Source organism: Malurus melanocephalus, unplaced genomic scaffold (genome assembly GCF_030028575.1).
Source record: "Malurus melanocephalus ecotype Western Australia unplaced genomic scaffold, MMel_1.1 scaffold_727, whole genome shotgun sequence".
Classification (NCBI taxonomy): domain Eukaryota; kingdom Metazoa; phylum Chordata; class Aves; order Passeriformes; family Maluridae; genus Malurus; species Malurus melanocephalus.
In genome coordinates, this window is record NW_026623959.1 from 230,026 (window position 1) to 253,832 (window position 23,807).

Sequence of the window (23,807 nt, forward strand, 5' to 3'; positions counted from 1 at the left end):
CTGTACTGGTGACAGGTACCAAGGCTGGGGTGCAGTTGGAGTCCAAACCATGCTCAGAGGCTCACTAGATAATTGCATTCCCTCACTGTCAATAGAACGAGGGGGAGGTCTGTGGGAAACTTAGGTTAGCACTGAATTTAAATGTGCATCAAAACAGTGTGATTTTGTCTTAAAGTGAAATAGTATGTTAAATTRGCTTGTTGTGGTCCACAGCCATTGTATGGCTGAAACTGTAAGATGCTTTGTCTAGAAAATGTACACTGATTTTTTTTTTGATTTGGTGTAAAAATTGACTGCCACAGGCGGTTACAAACAAAATAGTATGTGGTGAGGATTCCCCCTAGCAATGTAACATTATAAAGCTAGTMGGCCTGTAGTCTAGTCTATATTTGYATGTTATTCAGCATTCTTTAATAAAAACACTATTTCTGTTTTTCAGTTCTACTTGTTAAGTCATTGGTTTTATTTCTCTTAACAGTGACTGTGTTCTTAAGCACTTTGACTCCAAAGTTCTACTTTGCGCTAACAGTGACTTCATCTTTTATATCTGGACTCATATTTGTAAGTAGTCTGCTTTCATTTTTGGTTTTTTTTTTAAACAGCTTTAGCACCTCTCAGATGACCTTCTGAGAGGTAAATGGAATGAGTCTCAGACTCTAGAGGGTGCCTTTGTGCTGGGAAGGAGCTTCCCTGGTGTGTAACTTCTCTTCTGCTGTGTGTGTTGTGTGTTGAGACTGTATGAGTCTGAGAAAATACCCTGTACAGAATCCCAGGATGGTGTGTGAGTCTGATAAAATACCCTGTACAGAATCCCAGAATGGTGTGTGAGTCTGAGAAAATACCCTGTACAGAATCCCAGGATGGTTTATGAGTCTGAGAAAATACCCTGTACAGAATCCCAGGATGGTTTATGAGTCTGAGAAAATAACCTGTACAGAATCCCAGAATGATTTACCTCCCCTGACAGCTCCAGCTGCTCCCTTGGGTCACCAGAGAGATGAGATGGATCAGTGCCTGATCCAGGGCTGACTTTGGTGTAGTCCTTGAGGGCTTGTTATATGCAGGTATTTGTAATAGCATCAAAAAGAGATGATAATATTTTTGGCCCARAATTTCTGAGAAGTGGCCATCATTGCTGTTAACTCAGCCTTGTCTCTTTGTTAGCCTCTCTCTTTCTGATTAGCAGAAMGTCTCAGTTTAATGGGCCCTTTTGTCCTTTATTCTTTTAGATTATTTTTTGAAATGGAAAAAGAATACTTGYGTTGAATGCTGCAAATTTGGTACTACAAGTAGGGATACAGCTTGATCATCCTCACCAGACAAAGAGGATGTGATGTTTTTTGCTTCTCTTCCCAGTTTCCCTACACAGGCACTACTGAAAGAGTTTATAAGTTACCCTTGTGACTGGAGAGGGAGGAACATAAGGTTTGACTAAAATTTTGCTGGTTTTCTCCCAATCTCTTGTGAGTGATCTTGCGTGACAAGACAGGCCAAAGCAGATCATTGGTGTTACTCTGTATGGAAATAAGTTCCTGCCCTGATCATTTCYGAGTGATTATACTTACAGTGAATGYTYTTCCCTCATGTTTGCTGGAAGGGTTTGCTTTTCACCTAAGGAAATTTCTGGTGCTTTTTTTTCTCCTGTGACAGGTGTTTGAGTGGTGGCACTTCCGAAAATATGGCACATCTTTCATTGAGCAGGTTTCTGTGAGCCATCTGAGGCCCCTGATTGGGGGTGCAGAGAACAGCCCTCCAGCCCCAGCAGCTTTCTCAGCAGGGGAGAATGAGACCAGCAGGCAGAACATGCCAGGTGATTCCTGATCTTCCCCAGCAGCTTTTCCTGAGCTTCAAGGTGGCTTTTAATGGCTTTGGCTCTGCATTAGTGCTTATAAAGAATGGACAAAGCCTACATCTYCTGAAATGTTCTGTTAGTAATGGTAAAAATAAACTAAATGATGTATTTTTGCTCATAACTATTCATCGTTAAAAATACGATTTAGAAAATGTTACACGTTTAGCTAATGTTCCAGTAACATTAGTTAATTACTATTCTAAATATGTGCAAGGTAAATATGCATTGCATGAGTGTACATGGTGGGGTTTAATCTTCCCACCATGTGCTTTTGTACCCCAGCAGTGTTGGGGAGCAAAAMTATTTATGGAATAACAGAAGTTAATGATGATTGTATAATAATAAAATTAAAGCAGCTTTTGAAAGCACAACTGCTTTTGCATTAGTGCATTTTAATGTYAAGGTAATATTTCCCATGCTCTTAATTTAAAAAATACTTTTGGTTTTTTTTTTTTTTATTCCCCAGAGTGCAAAGTGTGGCGAAATCCTCTCAATCTTTTCAGAGGGGCAGAGTATAGCAGGTATTAATTATCTTGCTTTCCACTGCATATTTTTAAAATTAATCGGGGGCATGCACATGACTTCTTCCCAGAGTTTGCACTGGTAATGTCAGGAGACAGCTGGAGACCTGTGAGATTATAGGGGTGATTGATGCCAATCCTGTGTTTAAAAGGCACCAAGCCAAGCTTTGGCAGTTTCAATGTTAAGAACAAAAATATTACTGTAGCATCAGAGTTTTTTGGGAGTAAAGTAGGGAAAAAAACTACATTCAGCAATTCAGACAGTGATTCTCAGTATAAATTCTCTTTCATTAAACCATACTGTAAGTTTCCTAGTGTTACTTCATGGGAAAAGCTGCTTTCTAGGAAGCCAATTCCCAAGTTGTTTAGAGCTTTACAGATTACTGAAAAATAGCACTTGAAACTTCATATTAGTAGCTTTGGTCTTTTATTAAAACAGATTTTCTGCACAGGGCACATCAGATAGCCCCTTGGCATCAGCATTGCTAATTACTAGGAATGCCTCTTACTGRAATTTCTGCTGGTTTAGGTACATGTGGGTGACTGGGAAGGAGCCTCTTACTTACTATGACATGAATTTGTCAGCTCAAGATCACCAGACCTTCTTCACCTGTGACACGGATGCCCTTCGGCCTTCAGATACAGGTAGTGATGTGTGTAAGGGGTGTAAGTGTTGGAGAGTGTAAGGTGCCTGTTTTTAGTGAACTTCAAAGGAGTGCAAGTTTGTGAAATTGTAGCCTTTCTCAACTGCTAAAGAGGTTTAATACATGTATAGAATCATCGAGTGGTTTGGGTTGGGAGGGACCTTAAAGCCCATCTYGTTCACCTCCTGCCATGGGCAGGGCCACTTTCCACTAGACCAGATTGCTCCAAGCCTCCTCCAACCTGGCCTTGACATTTAGCATTTAGTGTTTAGTGTAATTTAGTGCGTTCTCTACAACTTTAGTGTTGTCAGGGTCCTGACATTTTTTTTTTATTTCGCACATTTCAAATAATTAACACAATATTGCAAACCTGGGTTATATKCTCAACAGCCAAAATGGGATCTCATTTAAGCCTTAGTGATGAATAGTGCGGTCTCCAGATTTTTTTCCTTGTGTTCCACATGTTTAGTGCAGAAAATGTTCTTTACCTGGTTATTGTCAGCGTGGGTGTGAATTATTGTCAATTTGTCACATTCCGGACGTGTTCCTTGTCAGCTGGCTGTGGCATGTTTGATATGAAAGATGTGTTTTTATTTCACAAAAGGGAGTGTATTGTCTCACTTGCTGAGCCAAGACTAATATTTTGTTTCTGAAAGAAAACTCAAATATTTTTCCACGTTATTCTTGCTGGACAGCAGGAGGTTTTATTCCAAAAGAAACATGTATAGATTCTTCAGTTTTCTTATCATCCTTGAGATAGGCCAGATATGGAGCTCCATGAATGTAAGGTTTTGGAGTTCCTTCAGAACTGGTTTTTAGTGTGAAAGTTATTAATGCTGCATAGAAAATGGTAGCTGTGAGTGTGTTGTTTTCCTAGAAGTTGGTTTTCAGTCTGTATTTTCCATTTTTCCAAATGGAAGCATGCAGGGAGGGGTTTAGAGTCATTGCATTGAAATAATTTTGAATTCAAGTTGTAATTCAAAGGACACTTCTGGATACATTTCACCCTTTTACTTGTTTCCTGGAACACTTGCTAACAAGCTGATAAATTGTGTATCTTGAATTGGCTTTGCCATGTGATGCCACTCAAATGTGCTTTGTGAATTTAAAAAGAGAATGTTAACCTTTTATGATCTGCCAGTTGCCTAAAAAGGAGCATGGAACAGAACCCCAGAATGGTGTGGGTTGGAAGGGACCTTAAAGCTCACCCAGCTCAACCCTCTGTGACACTTTCCACTGTCTCAGGTTACTCCAAGCCCCATCCAGCCTGCTCTGGGACACCTCCAGGGATGGGGCAGCCACAGCTTCTCTGGCCAACGAAATATTTAAGAGCAGAGTTCTACCTGGACAAGACACCATACACTCCATCACTGTTTTCTTTGAAGTTGTTTGAAAGCTTAAATTAAAATTCGTGCAGGTCTATGCAGGAACCGGTGTTTAACAATTGCTCCTGCCAAGCTTTCAACAAGTCTTGGGAAATGTTTCCAAAAATCTGTAGCAATTGAGAAATTGTACATCTGCCTGGTTATGTAAGCTGTTTTTRTGCTCCATGTAGGAGTTCTGAAATGGTCAGTGAGGAATCTTCGTGGTGGTGTTGCTTTCTTAAACTAGATTTRGGGTGGAATGAGCTGTTGCAAGTGTTTGATGCTTGTGGTAGGAACAGGCTGGAATCAAAACACTTGTTTGTTCTTCCTTATGACAAYCATGCAGCAAACAGGAATTTTTGGACTGGAAGGAAGTGTTAGTTAGAGCTGGCTCCAAGCTGCAGTGTTGCCTCCACTGGCTCCAGGTCTGTCACAGGTGTCCATGGCCCTCAGCAGCTTTTCCATGTTTCCTTTCCATGTTTTCCCTACAGTTATGCAGAAAGCGTGGCGAGAGAGGAACCCGCAAGCCCGGATTAAAGCTGCATATCAAGCCCTAGAGTTGAACAATGAGTAAGTTTGGAAATTCAGTTGCTGTATTTCTAGCGTGAAGAATTAAGTGGAAGGATACTGAGCACACTATCAGTTTCTGTTTCTTCATCTAATAATTCACTTTTAATGAAATTCTGAATAGCTTAAGGGGGACTCCTGGGACTGGAAATTGCACATGGGGCTSTTAGTTGCACTGAAGTATTGAACTSTTCTGTTAAAAACATTTTTGTGCTGTTTTCTTTCTTGAATTGTTGTATTAGTGGCAATAACAAATGAGAAATTTGATTCGGGTGTGGAATGGTGTAAATTGAATAGGAGATTATGTATTTCAGAGATGGCATCGTGGTAGAACTGTATTTGGAATTCACAGATGTCACTCCTGTAAAGGATTTAAAAGTACTCTTACAGCACAAACCAAAGAATTTCATGCACTRCTGTGATCCACTTTATGTTGTTTCATTATTTTTGTGTAAAATGTTTTCAAACCTCCTGGTTTTGAAAGAGCAAATCAAACACAAGCCTTTCCACACAATCAGAGACCATTTTTACAGTTTCAAGGAAAATAATTTAACTTGCTTTTACAATTTTTTCCTTTGTTTTTTCTTTAAATASGAGGAGTGATTTTTTTCTGTGAAATGGAAAAGGTTTCTTTTTTCCTGTCAATCCCCTTTTGAACTCAAGCCAGTATTTTGAAACTTCAATATTGTCAATGCTTACGTCTTAAATTTAAATGAATCTTGCCCATTTCTAATTCTTTTAACACTAAAARTACTAAACTTCCTCCCTCAAAATGACTAGTGGGTTTTTCTCTTATTTCAGTTGTGCTACTGCCTATGTCCTCCTGGCTGAGGAAGAAGCAACAACGATTGTGGATGCTGAGAAATACTTCAAGCAGGCTCTGAAAGCAGGAGAAATGATTTACAGAAAATCTCAGAACTGCCATTCCCAGAGCCCCCAGCACGAAGCACAGCTGAGTAAGGACTTTGAATCACATTAACTCAGGGGTTTATGTGAGCAGAAATGTAAAACTAAAGTTATAATTAGGAGGGCTAAGGATTGAAACTGATAAACTAATATTTTTGTCTTTGTAATCAGGAAGAGACACCAATGTTTTGGTGTATGTGAAAAGGAGACTAGCTATGTGTGCCAGGAAACTTGGAAGAATACGAGAAGCAGTAAAAATGATGAGAGATGTAAGTAAAAGTAAAAGACCCCGTGGTTTAACTGTTGCTTTCAGTCACATTGTGCAAATTGGTGTTTCTAAGTTCTTTTGTAGGTATCATAGTCAATCTAATTGTGTTATTTTCCCATGAGATTTGCACATTGTGATTGGATGGGTCTTGGAGCAGCCTGGTSMRGTAGAAGGTGTCCCTGCCCATGGCAGGAGGTTGGAATGAGTTGATCTTTGATTGCTTCCAACCCAAACCATTCCATGATTTTATGAAWTGATGCAATTCTCTTCATGCTGCTTCTATGCTAGTTTCTAACACTCTGAAACAACAGAACATTGAAAAATCCTAAATTATTGTGCTGATTTCTTCCAAGTGTTTCAGTGATTCAACTGCAATTCTCTATGTAATTTATTTATCTTGACTGATTGGCAGTTGATGAAAGAGTTTCCACTTCTCAGTATGCTGAACATTCATGAAAATCTCCTGGAGGCCCTTCTGGAGYTACAGGCTTATGCAGATGTCCAGGCAGTTTTAGCCAAGTATGATGGTAAGTGATGCTTGTTGGCAAATGTGGGTGTTTTTAATAAAAGTGAAGTGGGCAGGGGATGTCTGTCCAAAGGCAGGAATCTACCCATGACCTCAGGGAGGTGTCCAGATTCCCTTCATCAGTAACTAAGAGGTGCTTTCTGAGTGCAGGTCAAGTTCTCCCWTTGACTGTTGATGTCAAATTTAGGCAAACTTAAGTTGCCTACAAATTACTTTCAATGTTTTTAAATTAGTTGTAATCTGTTACGAAATCTTTGCTTCAATTCGAGGATTATTTTAATTAATCTCTTCTACATCCCTGGTTATGCCTAAATTCATCAGACTTTTTCAGCCAGCACATAGCCCTGTAGATAATTCATGTAAATAGGCTGGAGCAGGCAGTTCCTTTTTGTCATCCTCCAGGCTTGGTCTCATGCTTTTGTAATACTGAGGTTGCTCATGAGAGATTAGCAGTGTTCAAACTTGCTGCTTGCCAGAGATTAGTGGTGTGCATCAAATGGTGTGGTTTGCTTTCACTTTCCATTTTAATTAGTRGGTTTCAGATATTGTGTAAGTCTAAATAAAGGTTAATAAAATATGTACTTATCAAAAGATTGCCCTCAGTTTTGCCACCTAGACAGTGCCCACTTCATGAGTGTTACAGGGCTGCTGTCAAAGCAGGGCCTTAAATCACCTTTGGAATGGAGGGACATAGCAGCACTATTTTATAGCAGTTATTCCCAGAAGTTGTTGAGTTCTCTGTGTCAATTCTTGATTGCCTCAGGGAATCAAAAGTGTGATATTTTTCCCCAAATCCTGTGCTGCTTGTGTGTGGCCAGCCTAGCACCTTCTATTCCTTGATTCTTTTCTGTGTGAATATCTCCTGATTTAGGAAAATCGTTTATACCTTTTCCAGTGCTTCTTTCTGTTACACCAGAAATTGTGTCACTTTTGTAAGAAAGGCTKGCTGATTTTTTATCTGAGCATCTGGAAAAATGAGTACAAGCTTCAAACTCTCTGCAGCACCCCTGTGTTTTGCTTGACACGACAGCCAGACTTGTAGTAAGTGATGGACAAGCCCAGGATGGGATTTACAAAAAAAGCAAGAACCATCTGACTATACACAACATGGTACTTGGGAATTAAATCCCAGACTGTCTGCTTTTAAAGTAAACTTGCACTGTGGAGTGCTAACCTTCTCATCTGTAATTGTCAGCTCAAACTTGGCTTCAGATATTCTAAAAASCTCCAACTAAAAGAATTTTCCCCCATGGAACTGCAGAAAAACAGAAACGACATTTTTGTTCAAATTTGTCTACCTGCCTGTTTTGTAATTTTTKGTGGTCAGCTTCTGGTCAATATGTCAGTGTTGTATGAAACTGTGTTATTATACAGTTGCAAAATTAAGTAAAGATTAGAAGCTTACTTCAGATCTTTGTGGGTTAATACAGAAAATCTATTCTGTTTTTRAGTGTGTTTATACACGAATTTCTCTTTGGCCTCAGGTTCAATGTGTTGGTACATTTGGAAACAAATATTACTGTCTACCACCTAAACACAACTCTGAGTTTTCAATCTGACACTGATTGGTGACTGTGTAAAGAAATTCAGAGTTTCTAATTGCAGCTGAAATSTTCCAGATGTTACATTCATTGTCTCCCATACCCAAGGAAAAACCTTTAACTGAGAGGATGTGGGTTAAAAATGTTTGTATTGCCATAGAATCTTACAGCTTAATTATTTTATCACAGATATCAGTCTTCCCAAATCAGCAGCAATATGTTACACAGCAGCCCTGCTAAAAGCCAGAGCTGTTTCAGAAAGGTAAGCAAGGACATGTGAAAACAACTGTTTGTTGCTACCCTTGGGTTCTGATGTAAAATATTAAGGAAAAAGGTCTAAATCATTTCTGTTTTAGTATTATTTGTAAYCTGTAAAGAAATCTTTGCTCCAATTCAAGGATTATTTTAATTTTTTAGTCTTTTTTACTTTCCTGGTTATGCCTAAATATGTAGCAGTTACATTTCTAAGAGCAAGTTGTGTGTATTTATATAGACACATATATCTGTGTGTGTAAGTAAACACAATTTAAAATTCCTTTTAAACATCCAAAAAGTTAATATGGTTGAGGATGTTTTTAAGAGCCCATGTATTGAGCAAGTGCTTTTGTATAAATGGTGTTTTTGGATTTGTGTTTTGGGTTGTGTGCAGGATATTTGTGGTCAYTGATGCTGTGTTTCACTCTGGTCTGAGCCCAGCTCCAGCTCCCAGCAGGTGATGCTGTGTCAGAGAGCTGAACTCACCTGACATGAATTTCAAACATATTTCATATGGGCGTGAATAACAGTCAAGATACCTAACTTCACATTTTTCCTCTATAAGGGTTTGTTTATCTTTCTYGATAAATCAGCCAATTTTTAATGAACTCCAAACTCACAATGCAAATAAACACCTGGTTAGGGCTTATTATTTATTACTTTTGTTCAATGTGGGGTTTTCCCTTCAGGTTCTCCCCAGAAACTGCCTCCAAAAGAGGGCTTAGTACAGCAGAAATTAATGCTGTGGAAGCAATTCACAGAGCTGTGGAATTTAACCCTCATGTTCCAAAGGTAAGAGTATTTTATTTCCTATTGGACCACTTCTACTGTATTCTGGAAAATACCATGTTACAATATAATTTTGTTGTTGGAGCCTTTCTAGCCCCATGTTTTCTTGAATTTGGTTATAACTCCAGCCATGGAGTTGTTAAAAACATTAATATTTATATCATAAATGTTTTGTGGCCAGATTTTTTTTAATAATAGCTGGTGTTCAAACAGGGTTTTTTTTACAAAACTTTGAACTTGGAATTTCCTAACTCGTTGAAAAATGCTGTATGGTATTACTAAAGGCCCTTTACTCTCATTAAGGGTAGACATTAATAAATATAAATGCAGATATTTAAAGTTGTAGAATAATCACAGAATAGTTTGTRTTGGAAGGGACCTTAAGAATATTTCATTACAACCTTCTGCTTCCAAGTCTCTGAAGCCAAATTAAGTTCTCCAAACAATAATCACTCTCATATTCCAAACCTCTTTATTCTGCTGTGCTTCCAACCACGGCTCCATGGTTATTGAAAKATCTACAGTCATTTGTTTACACATGGATGAAGAAAATAAGGTTAAGAGTCTGTATCACCATAGGCTGCAATTGAATGTCTGGCATCAAAATGTGGATTCCACAGAGAGTTGGGTGAAAATAAAATCTGGTGTCACTTTTTAGTGTCCTAGTGATGGTTTGAGAATGAAACCTTGCATGCAGGAGGCTGGCTCAGAGCAGGGTCTAATCCCCTGCAAATGATGCTGGAGTCCCCGTGGCTGCTGCTGGCAGGGCTGGAATGATCCGGCTGCTGCCTTCTGTCTGCCTGTCCAATCCAATAGAATGTGCACTGAGAAAGCTAATTGCTGCTTCTTTGCATGACTGATCAAGAGCATAGCAAGTTCAGTTCAGACAGTCTCAGACAGATTTTGCTTTAGCCTCTGCCTTTAGGGGCAGAAGCTTATAATGCGTTATCATTATCTAAAAGTTCTTTTGTTTCGTGTGTCGTGCAGTTGTTTCTGGAGCCTCGTACACCTTTGTAGAGACATTGGAGATCATTTCAAACATGTTAAAAAATGGTCTGAAGTTCTGCAGACAAATGCAGAAACTCATTCCAGGTTTCAGTAATTTGATTTTCTCTTCTAATTGTACATCTATCCATTCTTCATGGGGTTTGTATTGCACTGTTGCTTTGAGGCACCAATTGAATAGATGATAGAGCCAAATTTTACTGATGCAGGTTGTTTAGAACTCTGAAATGTTTCTGGTCAAAGCAAACAAGTGAACAAGGGCAGAGAAGTGAAGCAACTTTCTCAAGGGATCGCAGAGGGGGAAGAAAATCTGATTTTTAATTTCCTCTTTGTTCTGTCCCATAGACTAAAAACAAATGAGTATGTAAAGTAGAAATCCCTTTGTTCACACCTCTGATGAAAAGTGGTTGTCTTTGCACGTAACATCATTTTGCATAAGGAAAATAAAATGAGGTTTGTTTCTCTTTGTTCTGCTTTTACAAAGCTAGAGTTTGTTTGGGAAGTCAGAACCAGCTGGAAAACTGGTCCTCTTAAGCCATTCCAAATTAGAAATCTGTAACTGCATTTTGGTATTGTATGAAACAATCTTTTGCAGTCATCTGAATATCTTAGAGATTTTTATTCTGTRTAAAGGCTTCAAAACCTAAGATGCTTTCAGTAGTGACACCTTGCCTGTTTTATGCTTAACCACGGCCATGTAAACCTGGCAGGCTGTGAAATTTTTCTGTTTGTGTGGTGTGGTGGCCTCAGAGAGAGCCAAAGCCTGGAATTGAGCATTGGTGTTGTGGCAATWCTTGGAGTGGGGCTTCACCAGCACTGCTGGGTTTATATTCCCAGTTAACAGAATGGAAAAATGGGCACTGTGGAGAGCATGAGGACTTGGGTCAGGGGTCAGATATTTGAGACCATTTTCCCACAGCAACCCTGTATGAGTGGTCCTTTACTGTGTTAAAAAAAATTAAAAAATTGAAGAGGATTAGAGGGGATTAGCAAGAATATTACTCTGCAGAGTGCAGGCCCAAGGCACTGAGAGAGGAACCTAGCCAGGCAGCAAATGTGCTTTATTTGGCTGGGGCACAACCCCTCCTACATTCCTTGAAGAGTCTGAATGGGAAAAGTTAAGTCCTCAAACTGGATTAGTAAATAATCTCATAGTTTGTGGCATCTGCTGAAATAAATCAGTGAGTTAGCTGCATTCTTACACTTTGGGGGACACTCCAAGGAATTGCCAGCTACATTGATCAAAGATGTGGATTAACTTTGGCTGTTATTGAATGAGACATTACATGATAGAACAGCTCACAGGTAAATACTAGAGCTGAAACTGTCTTTTTTTTGCTTGTAAAAAGTACTCATCTGTTTTTAAAAGCTAACTTCAAATGAATACCTGACTTTTTTAATGTACCAAGAGAAAACGTACATTAAAAAAATTGCATGTTCTGTGTTGCAAAGGAAATGGGAAATGATTAATCCTTGTGTTCTTTGACCCTTCTGAGCATCAGGTTTTCTGCTGATTGAGGGAGAAGGGTGAAGTTGAAAGAATCTGAAATCAAATATACTTTGTGGTAGCCCAGTAAGACCACATTAAAAGAAGGTTTTCCGGGGTTTGGTTTATTGTTCTTCCTTTGGTTAACTCACTGACACTTTCAGGTTTACTGCTTATACTTTAGAACTAACAACTCCTCAGCCATCTACATTGAAACTTTCAAAGATGAAACAMTGAGCAAAAATACCATTGGTTTGGGGCTTTTTATCAGCCTAAATTTGTCCCTCWTTGGTGCTGCACCTGCAGCATTATACATAACATCTGTTCCACAAGAATGTATTTTTATTTTRTCTTACTGAAGCTGTGTTTTTCTTGATTTTTTTTTTATTTGTGTGTGTGTGTAAGCCTAATTTAAGAGTCATATACACAGGAGTGTGTTTTGCTGCTTTTCATTTCTCATGTGAGTGCAGCCTGGCTGCTGTGTGGCACAAACTGCCCCTGTCTGTGCTCAGTTAGGCCTCAAATGATCATTTATGTTTSACAGTTAAAGCTTTTGGACTATTCCATGTGACCATGCGTGGTTTCCATTTTTCCTTTCAGTATTTACTAGAAATGAAAAGCCTGGTGCTGCCTCCAGAGCACATTCTGAAGCGAGGGGACAGTGAGGCAGTCGCCTATGCCTTTTTTCACCTCCAGCACTGGAAGAGGATAGAAGGGGCTCTAAATCTGCTGCACTGCACATGGGAAGGCAGTAAGTATCTCCTTTCCTTTTCTTCTGTACAGTAGATGAGTCTCTCTGCCTTTACWCCCCTCAAACACGATTGATTCTCTTTATGAGAAGCTGCTCACCTGGTTAGGTACAGATTTAATGTCACTCACCCTTTTTGCAGCATTTAGGATGATCCCATACCCGTTAGAGAAAGGACATCTTTTCTATCCCTACCCAAGCTGCACAGAAACAGCAGACAGAGAGCTGTTGCCAAGTAAGTGGTTTCTAAGCAGTAATGATAATAAAACACAGGCTAAGGACATGTTCAGTTTGTGGTATTCTGTATTTACCTTACTGTGATTTTTTTAGTTTGAGCTTCCTGTGAAGGGGATTCAGCTATTTGTTGATGTCCCTCCCAAAAGATCCTGAAGCACTTGACGTGTGTGTGTGTGTGGTAAATGTCAGCTTGATGCTGTAATAGCCCAAGTCCTTCAGAGATGAAATCTGTGTGTGGTACATTCACACTGAGTCTGGCCTACTTTGAGAGCAACAAAATGGTCCATTTTTAAAAATTGCTTTTAAAACAATTGATGCAGTTGACTGCTATAGCAAGGAATCAGTCCATGGTTCCAGACCTGAATTGCACTGGGTATCCAGTAAAACCTGTCTGTAATCTTAGAGAGAATCTTTGGTTAATCTATAACTTCATAGAAYGGGTATTGCTTTCTGTCATTAATTAATTGTCCATATTTGTCTGCTGGCTACCTCCTGAAACATTTTATCCATGGATTTCTATGGATTTATACTAACATTCCATACTGAAAAGTAAGTCTTACCCAGCTGCCTTTGCTTCAAGATTACTTTATGCAATTATGAGCTTACATGGTTTTTTCCTTTGGGCAAGACAAATAAACTAAATCATTACTACCTGTTCTCATCATATTTGGGAAAGCAGCATTAATTTAGATTGGAATTGAGCTGTTAATTGAATTCCTTTGGGGCTGATGGTCTATATTGTGAAGAAACACAATTCTGCTGGGAGTGGAAGGGGCTACTGCAAAAGCACCAGCAGCCCCACAGAGACCACAGCTGTGGAGAGGAAAACGCCAGAGACGTGTTTCTATTTAAAAGCCCGAAGTTATATATAAAATGTGTAATTTAAATTTGCCCCCAGACTGCTTTAAATTACTCATTTCTCACTTATGCAGGATATTGCACAAGGAATTCCTTGGTTAGCAGCTAACCCTAAATTGTAGGCTTCCCAGCATAATTAAACACCAACACATGCAGATATTTCAACACGATCACTCACGCATTCCTGTTATGTTTTAAATATAAAACTACCCATAAATAAAGTCATCTTAGCACTTTTATTGCAGTACTTCCTTAAGATATCTTGACACTTAATTTTTTAAAATTTATCTATTTAAAGTAATGTTGACCAAATCAATGATTCAAAAAACTTGGATTGTTTGGATGAGTGATTCTTCTCAAATATCTGTGAGCATATAGAATTTGCTTTAGTTGTCCTTACCTATTTTGGATTTGGTTTTAATTTCCCAGTGTAGGRAAAGCTACTGCAAAAAGAATTAATTCCTATTTTTTAAACTTTCCTAAATTATATTGCTCCATGTTTTAGAAATGAAGTGAGTTTCTCTATAGTATGAATCTCTGGGTAACGTTAACATCTCTCATGCATGTTAGACATGGACCTCCAAATATTCTACTTAATTGTGCTCCAAAATAATATCGTTACAAGCAAAGCAAACTCTGAGCACTTTGCCCTTAATGAGGTGCAAGAGCAYAAGACACTTTTGCTGAGTTTATTCTTTTAATGGTGCTTTAATGTACCAGCTTTCAGAAACAGTCACTGGGAGGGTAAAGTGTCTTTTTCTACCACCTCAGTTTGAAAGACAATACAGTTATATTTTCTCGTTTTACAAAAAAAATCGACTTAAAATTTTAGGGTTTTGTTAGATTTTAAAAACAGCTCATCAAGAAAGGCAGGCCTCTTGTAATTACTTATGTCTATAGAAAATACTATTTTCTTAATGTAAAAATCTTTTGAAATAATTGGATAGAAATGGGAGCTGCAGGTATCCAGAGCCAGTGAGTAATTGCAGTTCACCAAACAGGTCCTATGAGTGACCAGTAGTAGTGTTTAGAGTGCTGAAAGTTCCACATGCCACCCTTGGCCTGCCTAATCACCTGCYTTGGATTTTGTTACCAGAGATTGGAAATTGCAAGGAGCTGCTATGTACAGAATTTATAACCCAGCCCTGGTGCTGTTTTCTTTGAGGTCTGCTCTGTCAGCTGCTCTGCACAAATTTACTGTAGTCTACAACCACAAATGTTCAACCAGTACTGGGAAATGAATGTGGATATAGCATGCTTGGCTGTTTTGTTGCTGCTCAGCTTCTTACAGGCTGGGAGATGTGCTGTTCTTCTCAGGTAACAGGATTAGAGCTCCAGAGGYTGAAAACACCTCAACTGTTTGATTGGTTTGGGCAATTTTGACAGCTCGTGAGCTTTACAGGTGTTCCCTCTGTCCTGTTAAAAGAGTGAGTACCAAAAACTGAACCTGATGAAATGCTTTAAAAATAAAGCCCATGCAAGTGAAAAAGAAGTCTGGGAAGAGAATATTAATGACAAAAACAAATATATAATAACTATTAATAATGAAGACAAGCATGTAATGAAGGGGAAAAATTTTTAACAAGTTAGAGTACTGTTACCTAATATGTGCTGCACAAGTCTTGAGTCCACACTTCCTCCTTCTGAAAGTCCAGAACTGAGTTACAAGACTATAAATAATTCAGAAAGGAGTCCTTGATTATCAAATGTCAACATTCTTCATTTTTTCCTTTCAGCTTTTCATGAAGTCTCTGTTTACCCCCAGAAGGAACTTCCCTTTTTCATCCATTTCACAGCAGGCCTGTGTTCCTTTTCAGCCATGCTGGCCCTTCTTACCCACCAGTTCCCTGAACTGATGGTCATTTTTGCAAAAGCTGTAAGTACTGTCTCTGTCATGGRGCTTACTTAGGTATATCTCGTGAGATTTTGGGGAATTTTGAGGTCCAGGGTGAATTAGCCTCYAGCCAATCTCATGCTTGTGGGGCTTGAGTTATTTTACCTTCTTTTGGAACAACCTTGGTAGTGACAAACACATGTTGAAATTTGGGCAAAATGTCTATTCTGACAAGAAGATGAACTGTTACTGTGATATACTGTGGCTTTCATTTGCCCTGTTATGCTGAGAGAGCAGCATTTCAGCACCAGGGACATTTTGCCACAGAGCACTGTGTTGAGTACGGGTTTTATCTGCGTGGAAGTGGACAACAGCAATGGGAGAGCCTCAAAAAKAAATTTGTTGACTGGAGAGTTTGAGAAGTGAGTAAGAGGCAGTCTGGACTGCAGGAAAGCAGGTCTCTGTGAGCATTAGAAACTGAAAGCATGATGTAAATGGACAGATTAGGACAGGTCTAAGAACTGGTGACATCAAACCAGGCTCAGGAGCGACTTCAGCTGTCACCTCTCAGGAGCTCAGCCAGGGGTTTTTATCTCATCTGGTTTCAGTTTCTAGATGGAGAGTATGTTCAGTGACTTCTGTCATTTGAGTACCTGTTCAAGGATAGAASTTGGACTTACTGRTAATAATCTGTGATGCTTAAAATGYATCTTAAATATGTCAGTTGTTGAGCCTGTATCTTAAATACGTCGTATCATAAATGCATATCTTAAATGAAGCGTATCTTAAGTATGTCTGTTCCTGTGGGTGCCTTCTGTGCCTTTCTGCCTCTCTGCCCTGCTCTTTTTAGACTTTTTTCCCTTGYTTATTTGTTAACATCTGCTGGCTGTATCTTTGTTGTCTTTCCCTGGACTGTGGAAGCTGAGGAACAAAGTACCTGGGCAACTTCTCAAGCTACTCAAGGCAGTAGGTCTGGCCTTTCTTGAACTGTGAATCTCGTGCAGTAAAGCAGAGTAGCAAATAAAGACCTGTGAACTCTTAAGTGAACAATTTATTTTGGCTTTGCTAGTCAAAATAGAGGCTAAAAGGCATTTGCTTTCTGGCTGGTTTAATGCAACAGGTAATGGAGACYCAGGAGGAAAGCCCTTTTTTATTTTTCAAGAATACTTTGTTCCTAAGAATGTTGGCTTTGCTAGTGAGCCCAGTCTAGTGTCCAAGTCATGCAGGTCTGAGAGGGGGTCTCATTTCCACACAGTTGTGTTGATCTTTATTGTGGAAAATGTCGTTGGACATAGCAGTGACAAATTTCAGTGCTGCTCATAATTGGCTGGGTTCACAGTAACTAGGGGCTGACTATCTGCTTGATTAATTCTGTAAGGGCTACATGAGCAAAGTTGTATGATTTCCAAAGAGATACAAGGTCAAATGTTATGCTAACAAAGAACTGCTCGGTGAAGTTCTCCCTACTGGGTTTCTTGAACCAAAAAAAGAAAAAACCTTGTACAGTTGAGTTGGCTTTGCAGTTGTGATGTYCAGTGACATGTCCAAGTGTGGGGTAAAAAACTCCCAGGGTTTGTCATTTGTCAGTGTGTTTATTTTGTTTATTTTCTTTAGGAAAAGATGGATAGTCTCTGTTCAGCTGAAAAGATGATCAAGAAGAGTGTGCATAGCCACAACATTCCCCCAGCCAAGTCACAGTGGTATCAGGCACACACAAAGGGGTTCTTGACACTCTCTATAACAGTTTAATACTGGCAAAAATGGAAATTGTGTACTGGGATCATCGGGCAAGAAGGGAATTCTGTATTAATCTCTTGAGATTGTCAGCTGAGAAGAAAATACCAACTTCCAGTATTCTGCCATTTTAGCTAGAATTAATGTTGACTCTCAGTCATACTCTAATGAGGAAAATTCTTCCATATTTTACCTATTAAGTGATTGTAGTCATGATCCCATTCCTGAYGTTTTTCGAGGGATTCAGAAAACTTGTAAGAAGAATGGCACTCAACATCAAAGTAACATTTGTGATTTTAATGCCCGAAACAGGGGTKTTGCAACTAAATGATTTTTAAAGTCCCTTCCAACCCAAACAATTTTATTATTCTATTATTCCATGTTTCAGTTAATAGATTGCTTGAATATTTCAACTATAGATAATGCTGTGATGGCTGTTAACACTTTATACATTCTCTCTYTTGTTCTGGAGGTCTATTGGAGTAGCATCTAGTTGAATTTTCATACCAAAAATGGAATATTATCTATTATCTCTATTTAATGATACCAGCCTTTCTACTCAACCATACTGTAATAAAGCAATTATTATTTGCTATACTCAGTATCGTATCTTTAAGTAATTCCAGTGCTTTAAGCTTTTAAAATTATTTTTTCCTATGTATTTCATTGCTTCAAGTGTTTTTCATCTTACTGTGCTTCACCTTATTCAATACAGTAATTTGAGATAATAAAGTTCTAGCTGGTATATCTGGAGTGCTTTGGCCTTAGATGAAAGCAATGCAAAATGTATTTCCAACAAATTCTTGAATTTCCAAGAAACCTAGAACATAGTTTTAGGAATGKCGGTTGGAAAGTATTGTGTATATGGAATTTTTCACTGTAAATCTCCAAGGAGTGACCCCTTAGATTACATTTCAGTTACTTCTTAATCAAACTGTTTTTCCAGCAGTTGAGTCCACAGCGAGCCGAATGCCTCGGAAGGGATTTAAGAAGTTGAATACCTTTCTATTGACTTGAAAAGTCTGAGTTTACATATTTTCATTTGTTAGTGCTTGAGTTTGTTTCCTCCATAATAAATCACWGGATAAACCTTGGCAAATTGCTAAAAATATTCCAAGTGGCCAAAACTCACAAGGAAGCATTWGCTGTTTCCAATGTATACAGTGTGATGGAGCATCAGAGGGGCTGAGCGCTGGCACGGCTGCTGGAGGGGATCTGCTCTGCCCCCAATCCATCCTGGGAACTGGTGCCATGGGGATTTGGGGGGGCTCTGCAGCTCCCAGGGTTTGCAGRTGTTGGGCACTGCTCTTGGCAGAATGGTTGAGCATTTACTGAGCAGTCAGAGCCCAGGAAGGTGCCCTGAGAAGCTGTGGCTGCTCCATCCCTGAAGTGTCCAAGGCCAGGTTGGATGGGGCTTGGAGCAAYCTGGGAYAGTGGAAAGTGTCCCTGCCCATGGCAGGGTGTTGAAATTAGAGGATCTTTATGGTTCTTTCCAACCCAAACTATTCTGTGATTCCACAGTAACTGTGAGTTGGTGCTGGTGAGAACAGTGGAACAGGCAGGGGTRGAGGATCCAGCACCAGTGCAGGTGYTCCCTGGACCTTGCTGTTTGTTTCATCCAGATTTCTCATACCACTATTAATTATTAKTAAAGTACTAAAAAAATAGTGCAGCAGTGTTTCTGCTATATCTTACTGAAAACAACTTTCTTTTTCAGGGAATTGGACAAAATTTTAAGCCAGTCCCTGTTCCAAAGTGGTTTAAATGGATCGCTTGATATTTTCACAACAAAGAAAGAAGTCATGGGACTTACATTAAAAATTGGCTAATTTTTCTGATTGCGAGATTAGGAGAAAACATTTCTCATTCYGGCTGTCTCCTAGCTCCTTGTTGGAAGATCCCTTGCCATTTTGTCCATGGCAGCCATGTAGGGACAGAAAATAGGACAAAGCAGTGCCGTGTCTGGCACATCCTGCTTTGTGTGACACTCTGCTTTACTTTCAGAACAAATCCCCCTACCACTTTCCCCAAAGCTCATTAAGTGAGACTGGAGAATTAACTTTTTAGCCAGCTGCTGAACTTTTCATATTTATAAACACTTGAGTCTTTTGCTTATCTAAGAGAAAATGTGTATAGTTTGGAGATGTGCACTTCCCTGCCAATGTGTAATGAGTGGTTCTACACTTGGTAGGAAAAAAAAAGCCTGAAGTTTCCTGTCAGAGCTGAGTGTCGATGCCAAGGGCAAAGGTTTCTTGCCTTGCTAATCTCCATCTTAACTCATGCACTTAATGTGAAGGTGCCACATGCAAACAGGCAGGGAAGAAGCCCACTGCAAGGAAAAGCTCCTACACTGCTGTGAATGTTATGTTTTAAAAGCCTTTTTAATGTAATATTTGAGGTTATGATAGAAGCCAGGAGGGCCAAAGTAAAACCTTCAAAGTAAATGAATCCTGTTGTTGCTGCCTCATGAAATGTGGGTTTGCACAAGGATAACCCGAGTGCCAGTGGAATACTTGGGGGATGGTTGAGAAGGTGCAGGGGAGTTTGGATGATTTCTTTYAGCCTAATCTTACTTCTGGAACTATTATATGGCATCTAGAGGATGGATCCTGTCTGGAAGCACAGATTGGTCGTGGTGGATGGGCTGTTCAGTTTGAATCGTGTATGCCTGAATATTGAAAAAATGGGGTGATCTTTAAGGTCTCTTCAAATCTAAATCATTCTGTGATTGTCTGAGAATCAGCTGTCCTCCTGTGCACAGTGTGTTCAGCCCTGAAGGCACAGTGCTGCAGAACTGCAGCATGCAGGAATTCCATGTAACCCTTGTGCTTCTGCCCAGGTGCTGCGGGTGCTGTGGCCCGTGAGTGCTCCCAGCGTTCTGGCCTCCAGCTGAATGGACTGCACCACAGGTAGTGCACAACATTGCCACTGGGGCTTCCAGAGGGCTTTTCTTCTTTTGTGTGTCTTCATTAATATCTGATGTTTACAACGAGACTATTTCATGTCATCAGCAATGAAGGGATTGGAGTTCTGTTGCCTTGAGGGAAAGACAAAGGGTGGTTTTTGTTCATACCTTGAGTTTTTAGAAGAAAGTTGGTTTGGAAACTGAGCTGATTTATTTTTGTGTTTTGTTTCTTCCAGTGTTTTGGGACTCTCACCCTTCAGCTTCGCTGTGGAACACACTGAGGTCCTGCTGCTGTCCAGCCCCTGGCATCTGCTAACTCCAGTGTGACTGGAGTGTGTTTTCCATGATAGTTTGATTTTATTCTCATGAGCCTCACTTGGTGGTTGGCTGACACCCAGTTGTGGGGGCCAAGGAAGAAATCTGGGCTTTTCAAACTGATATCCTTGACAGGCTTCCATGTTGATGGCGCTTAACATATGAATTTCTTCTTTGGCCTTAATCTGTAATCATCTAAGAAAATAGTTTTGTTGAGCAATAGTTTATTGCTCTCTAAATCACTTGGACAACTGGAAGCTCATACTTCCTCTGTAAAAAAGGAGAGTACACAAACTGAGCAGGTGTTTGGAGTATTGATACTTCCTTCTCAGCTGCAGATGCAGTAGATACTTGGCTTAGATTTAATTTTATAAGCCTTTTTCAAAATGTTTGTTAACCGCAAAGTATGGTTCTGCTTTCTTTATTAAAAGGTTGCTACTTAACACATTGAATTTGTTGACTTTTTAAGCGTCTGTTTAATATAGATTATGATGTGCAAACAAAGATTTGTTTCTTCTCTAATGAGCCCGTATTACTCAAGGAGATGGTAAACTCCTCTACTTCATGTTACTTCTTTAGATTTAATTGTGCATCTTTTATTCTTMAAGACAAAGCATTTTAAAAGACAGGAAGGCTTCTAAAACTGCCAAAAGTGTTGTGATATCTGCTTGGGAGTCTTTATTGGGAGACCTGAACTTTCAAGTGTTAGTCCAAAGTGGTGTCACTGTTGATAAAGACTTGAAGAGAATGGAGATGTGGAAAACTCTTCAAAGTAATTGCTTCATGTACAGCCCAGCCCTGAGGGTTTGTTTACTGCAGAGGTGAAAAGATGGCTGTGGCAGCCGAGTGATTTGAGGTMATTGGGTTCCATTTTCACTCTCCCATTAGAGCAAAAGTCTTTTTCCCACCCAGGTCTGCTGCTGGGCATCGGGGAAACAGAGTCATGTTAGCCCAGGCTTTTAGAAGAGGAGGTGATAAAACAGCACGGGCCTGTGGGTGAAAGCTGATTGTAAACAATGAAAACCCATCTTCTATTTTGCAAACAAACAGGTATACTTACATCAAAGAACTGGGAAGGTTTTACACATTTGATCTCCACTATCTTGGAATGTTTGTGACATTGATGGCTTCTTTCAAAGGTGATGTAAATTGTTCCAGTTTTTGAATCCTGGATRGAAGAAGCTTGCTGTAGCCTCCTGTATTCTCTGAAACCATCCCTAAGTCAACAAGTCATTTGAATTGACTTAAAATACCTCTTGATACAGAAGACCAAGAATGAAYTATTTTTCCTTTTCCTTATTTTCAAATCCTTCTTTACCAAGTTTTATGAAGCAGAGATTCACCTCTGCATCTCATGTGAGTGTAGTTTATTTGTAACTCTGAGAGGAAACACTTGTTTAGGTAGAAATGCCATTGTTTGCTCCTCACTGTGTATTTCTATTGRCTGGACTTCAGTCCAAGTTAAATACTTGCATTCAGCAAGGAGTCAAAAGGGAAACCCTACAGAAAGGTACTACCAGTGTTTTTAGAGTTACCTAACTACTAGAAGGTAATTTTCAGTTGAATTTTTGTCACTGAGGCTGTCTCACTTTGGAATCATTGGGGTGATTAATAGGCCTGTTGTGTTCATGTGATTTCACTTCTTGCTCTTCAGGGGCCCGTAAGGTAACCAGCCTAATGCTTTTTAAAGTTGAACCTTTTCCAGCAGTTGTGTGGGGTTATAAATGAAGCKCTGCCTCCCATGTATCATCCCAAGAGCTGCTTTCTCTCACTGTCCTCCCCTGACATAACAGTAACAGAAAGGGGATGGGYTTGTTCTGAAAGGAGAGCTGGCAGCAGGCTGTGTAATGAAAATCTTCCTGTCTCCAGAAGTGCCAGCAATTCCTAAGGAGTGCTCTGTGTAATTTCTGAKCAAGATTGTCCATGCTTTCTACAAGTGTTCCTTTGCTGCTTAGGAGCAGGTACTTACACCTGACCCATACCACAGTAATACCATATCAATTGTGTTGTGTATGTGTGTATATATCAAAAAAAAAATCAATTAGAGCAGATAAATATTGATGTAACTTCCTTGAAACAAGAACTGTGGTGACTTTACAGCCATTGGGATGGCAAAAGCTTTCCCACAAGGCTTTATGTGGCATTTTCCWCAAATTTTCAGTTCATTCAGAGCAGCCAGTTGAAGTCAAATCTTGGAGATTAACTTTAATTTTTTACCTGAATCTGTGTGTTTGTGAATCAGTGTATTTATAGGCTCTTGGATCATTTAGGCAGGGTTTGAGTTTGGGGTGGGTTTGGTTTGTTGGGTAGGTTTTGGTGCTCGTGGTGTCTCACCATATCAYAACAGGTTAGTTTTGATCAGCATGTCCAGAAAGAGGATGTAGCTGTGTTTCTTCCTGCCAACCTCTGACTTCTCMAGAAGTATTTTCCAAAAAGGACAGGAAGGGTAGAAAGGGAGAAGTTTGCCACACTAAAACTATTGTTTGTCAAACAATTAAGCAACTGATTCTTTTGTTCATTTGCCCTGTTTTTCCACTGATTTTAATGAAAAGTGTCTAAAGTTCCATGTGAATCCATTTATTGCATGTGCATCTGGAAGGACACAAATGTGATTTAACTCATTACCAGAACAGCTTCCTAATGTTGTCTGACATGAGGTGTTTGGAAGTTGATGTTTATGTGCTATTGGCTGTTTGATTTCATGGAGCCACAGAGGCAGGAGCATTTCAGGAGCATACCCATGATGGTGCAGTGGGTGCTGGAGCAAAACTTCCCACTGGCTGTTGGCACTGTTGGAATAATCAAACCCTTCCAGCAGAGGCAGCTTAGACTGGTATTTCAGAGTAACAGAGTCTGTTCATGGCAACCTTAGTTCCTGTGTGCTAGAAACCACATCAGTTCTCTGGGGAATGATCTGTGGCAGATATTTACCAGGCTCCGAGCCCTGGATTTTGGAAATTTGGGATACATGTGTGGGTTAGTAGCTTTTATGCATATATGTGGCAACAAGACTTTTGATGCTGTCAGACACCTTGGGCACTGAAGTTACGGGGATGAATTTCTATGAAGATGGCCCTGGGGTGGCTCTCCCTCCAGGTTTGTCACAATCCCTTCCTGCATTTCTCCAGCTCTGGGCAGGCGTGTTCATTCCCTGCTCCTCATCCTGGAATTGTTGTGAGGGTGCCAAGCCTCGTAGATCCATGACTCTGAGCAAGGCAGGGTGTAAAGGTCATAGTTGAGACCATTAATAACAAGGTGCAAACGGCTGGTTTATATGTAATGTGAAGCTTTTTACTTATTTCATTTTTGCACTTTGGGGGCTCTGTTTGCTTATGGAGCACTTGGTGTCTGGTACCTATTTAGGCTGAGAGCAGGCAATTGGGTTCCTTCAGGCCTTCAGAGGAATGCAGAAAATTGTTCTCTGGTGTTGTAATTCTGCTGGATAACTGGAG

At 39.7% G+C, this 23,807-nt stretch overlaps 1 protein-coding gene across 3 annotated transcripts in view; it reads left to right on the forward strand.

The window, feature by feature from the left end:
• Positions 1-20,813, forward strand: part of ST7L (suppression of tumorigenicity 7 like) — a 22,555-nt gene extending 1,742 nt beyond the window's left edge. The window contains exons 2-16 of one of the 3 annotated variants that reach the window (XM_057384638.1): positions 479-561; positions 1,651-1,810; positions 2,319-2,373; positions 2,903-3,018; positions 4,873-4,951; positions 5,750-5,904; positions 6,026-6,123; positions 6,535-6,649; positions 8,379-8,451; positions 9,134-9,236; positions 12,325-12,475; positions 12,615-12,707; positions 15,304-15,443; positions 19,975-20,044; positions 20,277-20,812. In XM_057384638.1, the coding sequence (XP_057240621.1) occupies positions 479-561; positions 1,651-1,810; positions 2,319-2,373; positions 2,903-3,018; positions 4,873-4,951; positions 5,750-5,904; positions 6,026-6,123; positions 6,535-6,649; positions 8,379-8,451; positions 9,134-9,236; positions 12,325-12,475; positions 12,615-12,707; positions 15,304-15,443; positions 19,975-20,028 (1,475 nt within the window). In that variant the 3' untranslated portion in view covers positions 20,029-20,044; positions 20,277-20,812. Of the gene's footprint in view, positions 1-478; positions 562-1,650; positions 1,811-2,318; positions 2,374-2,902; positions 3,019-4,872; positions 4,952-5,749; positions 5,905-6,025; positions 6,124-6,534; positions 6,650-8,378; positions 8,452-9,133; positions 9,237-12,324; positions 12,476-12,614; positions 12,708-15,303; positions 15,457-19,974; positions 20,045-20,276 lie in introns of all 3 variants that reach the window. The other 2 variants (XM_057384641.1, XM_057384639.1) reach the window with 2 other exon arrangements.
• Positions 20,814-23,807: the final 2,994 nt, after the last annotated feature.